This window comes from Bison bison, unplaced genomic scaffold, assembly GCF_000754665.1.
Source record: "Bison bison bison isolate TAMUID 2011002044 unplaced genomic scaffold, Bison_UMD1.0 scf7180017854252, whole genome shotgun sequence".
Lineage (NCBI taxonomy): Eukaryota > Metazoa > Chordata > Mammalia > Artiodactyla > Bovidae > Bison > Bison bison.
The window spans coordinates 192,063-201,842 of NW_011484825.1; the positions used below are offsets into that span (position 1 = coordinate 192,063).

General features: G+C 49.8%; 1 protein-coding gene across 6 annotated transcripts in view; it reads right to left on the minus strand.

Annotated features, from left to right (window-relative positions):
* Nucleotides 1-6,166: 6,166 nt before the first annotated feature.
* ALKBH3 (alkB, alkylation repair homolog 3 (E. coli)) overlaps nt 6,167-9,780 on the minus strand; it is a 41,615-nt gene continuing 38,001 nt past the window's right edge. For all 6 annotated transcript variants that reach the window (XM_010856093.1, XM_010856128.1, XM_010856120.1 and 3 more), the window contains 2 exons: nt 7,254-7,352; nt 6,167-6,522 (listed from right to left, as the gene is read on the minus strand). In XM_010856093.1, coding sequence (XP_010854395.1) covers nt 6,430-6,522; nt 7,254-7,352 — 192 coding nt within the window. In that variant the 3' untranslated portion in view covers nt 6,167-6,429. The remainder of the gene's footprint in view (nt 6,523-7,253; nt 7,353-9,780) is intronic.

A 9,780-nucleotide genomic window follows, 5' to 3' on the forward strand; every position in this document is an offset into this window, starting at 1 on the left:
AGTACTGGAGTGGGTTGCCATTTCCTCCTCCAGGGGATCTTCCCAACCCAGGGATCGAACCCAGGTCTCCTGCATTGCAGGCAGATTCTTTACTAGCTGAGCTACAAGGGAAGCCCCCAGTGTGTCAAAGCTCTTTCCTAATTCCACCCTCCCAGGCAACACAATGACACTCAGCGGGGCATGGGCCCGATGCAAAGGTGACTCTGAGGCAGTCTTGCCTGAAGTTGTCCAGCCAACTCCCTGGAGCCACTGGTGCAGAGTTCGGCTTGCTCTGTTTTCGGCAGCAGGATGCTACCTGGAGCTGCAGCAAGGATCATTGCCACGTACCCAGACACCTGGCTGGTGTGACATGGGAGACCATCATATCAGTCCTCCGAGGGCTGCCCCTTCGGAGGGGCAGGCACTGCGACCTTCTGGGGCTGTCTGTGCCCAGGTTCCCTCTTGTCACCAGGTTCTGCTTTTAGCTGGGAATCTCAGAAGAGGTCAGAGAACCCCAGAGAGATGCAAAGGACACTGGCCTAGGCACCTGTGGGTGTTTACGCTGGTTCTGCCAACATGGCCCTGGGTGGCCGTCAGATGAGCATCTGTCCAATAGGGACAGTGGTTCCTAACCACCCTCGCAGGACTGCCGAAGACAAGGGCAAGGTGTGGAAGACTGCGCCAGCCCTTCTCTCTGCCCCCTCTCCCCACAGGCAGAGGAGGCCTCCAGGAGGCAGACTGGGGGCCCGGTAGGGTCGCAAAGGGAAGCCACACATTCAGACTCCTCTTCATCCACTCCCCCACTCCCCTACCCCCAATTTTTGCCTCTAGGCTAACTGTCCTCCTTTCCATCTTCACACCAGGTGAAGAGGGGCTAACAGCTACCATCAGAGACAGAGTGCAGGGAAAAAATTATTGCCTAATCCCTTGATACATTTTCAGAGAAAACATTCCAGCAAAGCGTTATCTAAGCAACAAGGGCCTGGGGGAGACCCTTCCAGGGGGCCCTCCTCCTCTCCAGGACTCTCCTGAGATCTGGCTGGATGCTCAGCTGGCCTGAATGGTCTGGGCCAGAGTTAGGAAGGCCCCCAGGGCATCCTTCATCCGCCCACCCGCCCTACAAACGTTCTCCAGGAAGAGAGGATACAGCCCTCCACCCAGAATGGCTTTTTGGAGGGTGTGGATTCCCTTCCCAGATGGTCCCATCCACGTGCAGATGGGGGCAGGGGGAGCAGGGAGGGACCTCGCAGGCAGAGCCTCCCGGGGAAGGCCTTCCTGCCACAGCTTCTGAGAAAGGCAAGGCTGCTCCTGCAGGCTGCCGCTCGCCTTCCTTCCCAGGGGCGCCTGGAGCATCAGAGGTGCGGCTCGGCAGGCGGCAGGCGCTTGTCACAGCGCTCGCCCACACCCTTCCTGCAGTGGGCGGCTAATTGCAACCCGATCACGCGGCCCTCGAGAGCCCTGCGCCTGGCCCACCACTTCCTCCTGCTCACCCCCCCTCTCCAGGGGAAGAAGCTTCGCGGTTCCAGGCACAGACCCAAGGTTTTGCCGGCTGGTGAAGGGGCTGAGAATGCGTAGTTCCTCCAGCCCCAGCCCAGCATGGGGAGAGGGGGCACGGGGATGGGGGGTGCGTGGCGGTGGGGGTGCAGAGACCACCCCAAACACCAGGGATACCCAATCTCAGGATCTGAGCTACCCTCTAGTACCTGTTTCCTCATCTGTTTAAAAAAAACTAAGCAATCAAATTCAGAGAAGGCAATGGCACCCCACTCCAGTACTCTTGCCTGGAGAATCCCATGGGCGGAGGAGCCTGGTAGGCTATAGTCCATGGGGTCGCTAAGAGTTGGACACGACTGAGCGACTTCACTTTCACTTTTCACTTTCATGCATTGGAGAAAGAAATGGCAACCCACTTCAGAATTCTTGCCTGGAGAATCCCAGGGACAGAGGAGCCTGTTGGGCTGCCGTCTATGGGGTCACACAGAGTCGGACACAACTGAAGCAACTTAGCAGCAGCAGCAAGCAATCAAATTTTGTGGTAACACAGCGGTAAAAAAAAAAAAAAAATCAGCCTGCAATGCAGATGCAGGATCTATCTCTGGGTCATGAGACCCCCTGGAGGAGAAAACGGCAACCCACTCCAGCATTCTCGCCTGGAGAATCCCATGGACACAGGAGCCTGTGGACTACAGTCCATGGGGTCACGAAGAGTGGGACACGACTGAGCAGGTGTGTAATAGGTCCAGTAAATACTCAATGCTTCCTTCTGGCTTTCACCTTTCCTTCCCTTTTAGAAACCTAGCATTTGTGTCCAGAGTTAAAAATGAGTGGGGTCAGAGGCCAGGATCCTGCCTGAGCACGTCCACACTTGTGGAGCCCACATGAGAACAGGGACCGTTCTCCATTCTATCATTGGTGTAATGATATCACCATTACACAGAGGGCAGTGAGAGCGATCATGAGAGTGTCATCTAAAGAACTGCGATGATGACAGTGTCACACAGGCCCTGGTCAGCTCCAAGCTTGTTCATCTGAGAAAACGCTCTTTTGGGTAATGCTGGCTACAGAAACACTACCTAAGTTATGCTGAAGGCCCAGCCCAGCATGGGGCTCTGGCCACAGGCTGAGAAAGGCTTTTCTAATTTGGCACAGGAGCACCAAGCCAGCTGGAAAAGGCACCATTAGCCTGTGTTCCACTCTCATGAATAAACATCAAGATAATTTCCTTTCTGACCCCCTGACACAGGAATCACTGTATCTAAGAGCAGATTTCAACAGCACAAAACTAACAGGGCTCTCGTACAGAGGTTCCTTGAAAAGGAGAAAATGGGAGGGTGGGATCAGGGGACAGTTATAGACTAGGTCCCTCTGAGGAGAGCATGTGGGTGGAATCACACACATGTAAAGATTTCAACCAAAAGAATGCATCACTATGGAAACATTCAGCTTTTTCAAAGAAATAGTTAAGAAAATAAAGCAATCAAGACTCCAGATTCAACACTACAAGTGTTTATGACCAGAAAAGGCAAATGGGTCTCAGATATTCTGCAGCCAAGTAAAAGCTGCCAGAATTCAAGGAAGAAATATTCCCAGTGGGGCAGGGACCCATCACGTGTCAGGGCTTTCTCCGAAGCCCTCCAACTAGTCTTCTGCTCACTGCAGGGCCCACTTAACTCTTCTGGGGTTGCCATGACACGGTCCAGGAGATGGTGCCACTTACTGGCCAGGCCTAGACAGGTCTGCCACTCGCGGAGGGCAGGTCATGCCAGCCATGGAGGCAGCAGGGAGTGTGTCACAAGAAAATAGCAGGTTAATTAATGAGCTGTGACCCCAACTTATAGGAATCATCAATGCCACATGAGTTGGTGGTTTAGCTGACAACCACTTGGAACCTGATTTCAATATGAAGGACCCTGAGGTAAGTGTCGGACTGCTCCGAGGCCTGCTTTGGGGCAAGCTGCCTGTGGTCCATGTTTTCAGTGTGCAGTCTGCCCTGCTTCTTGGGCTTTCTGCTGACTGATCGGAGTCGTGGTGCTGGCCAGCATCATGAGGGAGCCTGATGCTGAATCTAGGCATTAGGGTCCCAAAATGGACTCACAGGTAAGAATGGAGGGAAGAAGGGACCACCCGCCTATGACAGAAAGGTTGCTTGGATTGGTCAGGAAACATGTTCTCATTCACCTGCCAGGAAGGCTGGAGGAGAATTTGTCTAATTCATCATAAAATGGATTGTATCCCCCCACAATGAGCCTCCTCTGTTAAAATGGACAATTCTAGCCCAGTTGGCAGCAGAGTTTCTGACTAGGAGATGCCAGTGTTAAGGAGGTGCAGACATCTGCCCTGGTGCACAGGAGAGCCAGGGGACCAACAGGCTGGCATGGCAGTCAGCCCAGCCAGCAGGGCACTGAGGTGAGCTTGGGCTGCCAGCCCTGCAGGGGCAAGCCCTGAGGCTTGGGCCCAGAGGTGCCCACTAGACCATTCTGCCTAAATTCTGCATGGCAGGAGAAGCAGTTAGGGGATTAGCCTGTCCTTTATGTTCTGGTTCTGCCATTCACAAGTCCCATGAAATGACTTCACCTCTTGGAGACTCGGTTGCCTCATCTCTACAATGGGAACAGCAGCTGGTTCTGGCATGGCTTCAGGGAGGGTTAGGGATTATGTATAAGAAGCTCCCATGTTAGTTGCTCAGTCGTGTCTGACTCTTTGCGACCCCATGGACTGCAGCCCACTGGCTCCTCTGTCCGTGGGATTTCCCAGGCATTTCCTCCTTCAGGGATCTTCCTGACCCAGGGATTGAACCGAGGTCTCCTGCATTGCAGGCAGATTCTTTACTGTCTGAGCCACCAGGAAAGTTCCTAGCATGGTTACTAAATTGTCCTGGCAGGTTATTAAAACTCAAAAACAGGGCAGCTAAAAAACCACACTTGTTTTTCCCTTCATGCTACAGCTGCTTTATTTGTCCCCTCAACTTTAACAAGTAATGCTGGCAAAAAGAGCTTTGGCCTGAATTGTTAGTTAAGATCTACAATCAGCGAGACACAGCAACAGGTTGGTGCAGTCTCCGAGCACGGGTATCCTTTGCCAGGGCCCTTTTACTCTACAGCGACCACCTCCTCGACATTTCAGAAAGGACATTACCTTAGTAGTAGGAAGAGTGGCTGTTCTGCCATCGGACAGCCAGAAACAAAACCTCAGACCGCTGCTCTCAGATGAAGAAACCCAGGTGGTGGGCCAGGCGGTCAGGAACATGTTTCCCTGACAGACATGGCCGTGATGAGGGAAGAGATCAAATCTGCAGCTGACGCAATGCACGGCCCGAATTGGGAGGGATGTGGTAACAAGACTTGGAGTCATCTCCTGGCTCTTTCACTTGTGGGAATGGAAGAGGAATTTCCCCGGGGTCACGCATCCAAATCACAGCCAAAGCTGGCGGCACCTCCCTGGCCAGGTTGTGTGTGTGTGAACTGCAGGAAAGCTAGGAATTAAATAGGCTTTGTTTTTTTGTTGTGGTAATTTGTATCTCTCTCACAGGAAGGCTTACTGTGACACTCAGATTTTATAAAACATTTGGTATTTTTTAGACAAAGGAGCTACACACAGGAAACAACATTTAAAAGAAGAGACTCTGGTTCAAGAAGTCATAGAGCTCGACAGAAAAGCGCCTGGCAAGGCAAGGCATTCATCTGCCTCTGGCCTCTTATCGTGATCCTGGGGCTCATCAATCTTACAGCATGGAATGGAAACAAGACCAAAAAGCACGAAGGCTGGGTAAATTTTCCCCATGGGGCACGAGGGAAACTCTAACTCCCTCGCCCTACTTTCAGCCATTTAAATCCATCCTCCTTCTCTCTGGTTTTCTCTGTCTTGGTTTGGACTGATCCAGCATGCTGCTCCTAAGTCTAGGGATCAGGAAGACACGTGCTTTTATGATGCAACAAGGGGCAGCCGCTTTGTCTGTTTTGGGAACCTTGGTGACATCAGAGACTAACCCTTGAATCTCGGGAGTGTGTACAGAAGACAACACTGAGTCAGAAGAAAGCCTTAGTCACGGGGCTCCTGAACTCTACAGGGAAAAGCACTATTAAGGTAACTGAGTCTGTTCCCTGCAGGACGGCTCCCGCTTCTATCTGGCTTGGGTTTAAGTGACTCAAGTAATTCTCCAGGGGGAAACTAATCTACGTGGAACAGCTGCCACTAGCAGGGCATTTGCCGCTCTTCAGCTGAAATTTCTCATGACATCACTCAATTCCTCCTCCCTTTGAGAGGACAGTTTCCTCTTGTATTACGAGGAGTCCAGGGGCAGCTTGGAGATACACTGGAGAATACCACCTCTGCTTTTCACTCAGAGGCCTGAAACCTGTCTGCATGTCTCCCAGGAAATGGACAGGCAAGGAGACTCGGTTAAATAAAGTGCTCCCAGAGTACGCAGCTTTCCATTACCATAGCACACAAGCCAACATGTTCAGGAGTCGAGGCAGACTTCAACAAAACTCTGTTTGGGTTGCAGCAGCTGTCTGCCTGCGGAAGGCTCCCGAGTCACTGGTGTGTATTACTATCTCCACTCTGCTGCAGGCACAAGGAGCAAAGATGTGGATTTACCCTCCCCCGGAGGCAAAGTCCATTCATATTTCTTCAACGAAAACCGGAGATGGCAGCGAGGAGGGGGGAAAATGGCTTATGGGCAAAATCATTGGTAAACACAGCCACAGCGGTTTTTAATCTGCCTAAAGAAAATATGTGATTTCACAATGTGATTAGGGATTAGTGTTCTCACAGTAAACGTATTTTGAACACGAACTGCAGGCTGTCATTTAATAGGACTCCGAGCTGGAAAGCAAATCCCATCCTCATCCTCCAGACAGCCACGAGAGCAGCTGGACCAGCCTCCGGAAGTGTCTTCATGGAGGAAGGTTTGCTCAGTCTCAGCGCGGCTTCTCTCTCCAGGATCTCACATCACCAGTGCGCCCCTCGAGGGTCAGGATAAACTGTCCGAAAGGTCAAGTTTATTCTTGGTTCTCTGGAGTGGTACTCTTTGGGCACTCGATGCTAAATGGAAATATGAATAACTCTGACATAAACACACTTACACTTTTATTCCAAAGCCATTTAAAACTTATGAGGACACAAACATATTTCAATTTTATCTCCCTTCAATGAGCAGCAACAGCTCTTCAAAGTCTTGTGGAGAAAGGTCGTCTTCTCGGAAACAACTCCCCACTCCCACCCTCACAGGGAGATCTTTTCATTTTCTTCTAAGTGCTGTTCTTCCTCGCGGCCTCCTGCCATTTCTCCACAGCTCAAAAGACAACACACAAATGACTGAGACCATAGAGAGGCACAAGGTGCTCTCCCATGCTAGGTATTCTTACATTAATTTGCACACCTTAAAAATGGCTTGGCCGAAGCTGCGGAGCTATGCAGCCCCATATGAGAGCCACTGGCTGCCTGAAGCTCTAGCTTAATTGAAAATGCAGTTCTTCAGCACTCCAGGCATATCTCAAGGGATCAAGAGTCACGTGTCTGGTGGCGAGTGCACTGGGCTGCACAGATACAGAACACTTCCTTCATCACAGGAAGTTCCACTGGACAATGCTGCTCGAGAGGGCCGTTCTGTCAGCAGTATCAAAACTTCTTGGAAATGAGGTCAGTTTACTGCCTCGTGCTCCTTATAAAAGCAACTTGCTATCACCACATTTAATACAGAAATTAATCATCGTGAGCCCGTCAGCAAACTGCCTCCCCAGGACAGCGAGTCCGTGTTACCCGCACGTCCTCACCTGCCAGTCTGCCTGGGTGGCCCCTTCCATGATTAACAGGGTCCCATGATCCAAGGGTATCTTCACTCTCTCCACATACGTGTAGTCTCCATTGTCTTCCTAGAAAACAGCATTCATGGCACTGAATTTTTTTTTTTCGCTTGTGTGATCAAGATGCAACAGAACACGACACTGGTCAGAGAAATGGCAACTCCACCTCAGCCAGGCGGCAGGGCTTCATTTACCAGCTCTGTCACTTGGCAGCTGGCTGGCTGTGGGCAGGTTATTTCACCTCTCTGTGCCTGAATTTACTCATCTGTAAAAGGAAGATGTGGTATTACCTGCCTCACAGTGCTGCTGTGAGCCTCAGCTGATGCATGTGTGAATCACCTGGAGCCCAGCGGGTACTAGGTACAGTGTAATAGCTATTAGTATTCATATTATCAGCATCCAAACTGCAGAAAAGTACATTCTGGCCTATGAAGGAATTCAAAGTCATTTATACAATAATTCTTTACATCTGCCTTATTCTGCGCCCTGTGTTTTGACATAGTGTTAGGAGAACAGGCTTTCAAACAAGATGTGGTATGATGAGCTTTGACCACCTTTCACAGTTTATGCTAATTCACTAATTAATATCTATGTTAAAACTGGTCATAACTCTCCCTGTAGCTACTTTGGTATTTTGGAGATACATTCTCATTTCTTTCCAGAACAGTCAACAGCCAGATTTTCTCAAAGAAGGGGACTCTGCCATGACCAGAACAGTGTTGCTAAACTGAGCCTGGCTGTGTAAGCCTTTGAGAAAGGATGGCAACTTGTGAGCACCTAGAATACAGATGCCCATATTTACACTGCCCTTTCTTCCAGAGCTCAAAGTCAATTCACGGACAACATCGTAATGTAGCTTCCCAGCACGGGCTGCGATACGGCCCACAGGCAGTGTCACTCCTCCGGCACCACTAGGGGCACATTAAACAACTTCCTTACTCACGCAAGAGAGAGCACGTGGAGAGCTGAGACTGGGACAGACCCGAGTGTCCTGACTTCACTCCATTCTGAGCAGGCCCATCCATTCATCCACTTCACTTCCAATGCAAGAGATTACATTTAAATTACTGCAGGACTGATTTTGCTGCAATACTGTGTTTATGTTTATCATTGCAGGGGTGCTTCTGAGAATGTAACTGTTTACAATGATTTCCCCCAGGAAAATCAAAACCAAAACAATAATGAACTTTTATAAACAGTCTAGATTCCAGGCCCCAACCCTTGGCAGTGACTTTGTCAAGCACTGTCATAACTTTCATAAGCAGAAGACACAAGCAATGTTTGAAATAACTTTCAGTCTCAGTGACTGATTTTGTGTCTGCCACCTTCTGCTTTCCAGTAGCAAGCACCAAAACATTTACCTCTGAGCCCCAGCCAACCACAGAGGACTGGGAAGGTGACCTTGTCTGCAGTTCCAGCTCAGAAAAGCAAAAGGGTGCTCTCTGAAAAAAGGACTGCAGATAGATGTACGTCCTACTGAAGAAAAGATATCAGAAGGCAGTGCGCTGCTCATGATCAGAGGGTCCAAGGCTCCTTGATTTAGGCTGTAAGTCAGTCACCAGATCAAGGTTCGACACAGCTACAGACAGAACTGCTGCTGCCCTCTGTGTAACCCAGAAGTACATCGGGGCTTTAATCTATAAATCGAGCACTGGGACAGGAGAGTACAGCAGACAGGAAAGACACTTAACACAACAGGAAGACAAGTCTGAGATGATCTCCTAGAACATTAAAGCATTACTGAGATAATACTGTACATCAACTACACTTAATTTAAAAAAACAAAACACTAAGAAAGAAAAGCATGTCCTAGGAAGAAGGAGTTGTATATGCAACAGCCAGAGGCCAAGAAGCCAAGGCCCATCATGCATACACAGGTCTGTGAGACCAGAGGGCAGGTCTAAGGAGTGATTTGGAGAAGAAGTTAGGAGAGTCAAGAGTCAGCACTTTCTAATCCAGGGTTGCTCTGTCAGAGCCACTGTAATAAAATGCAAATCTGATCTCAGAATTCCCCTCCCTTGCTTAAAATACATTAATGACATCCCAAAGGTTTCAGGATGGAGTTCAAATCCATTAGCCTGGCACCCAAGGCCCTTGATGACCTGCCTGCTTCCTTCTCTTTAGCTTCGTCTCCTACATCCCTTTCACGAGCACCCTGTGCTCCAAATAAATGGAACTCCTTAACACTTTTCCAAATGTGGAAAAAAAAAAGTCATCATTGGGGAGGAGGAGGTGCTAAGGCCAGCGGAAGAGAAGAGGTGAGCACTGTAACCCTATCTGGAAACACGAAGCAGGGAGAGAGGATTCCAAACCCAGGAGGGGTATATCAGCACGGACTGAATGTGATCCTCAGCAGAGCCACGTCTCCCTCTCCAATTCTAAGATCTGAGTTCTTCAAATGAGAGAAAGCCTCAGGGTGGTTTGAAACACATCACATCCAGTATAACCCTTAGTTGTACCAAATAGCAAAAGAGGGTGAGCCTTTTCTTGGCAGGGA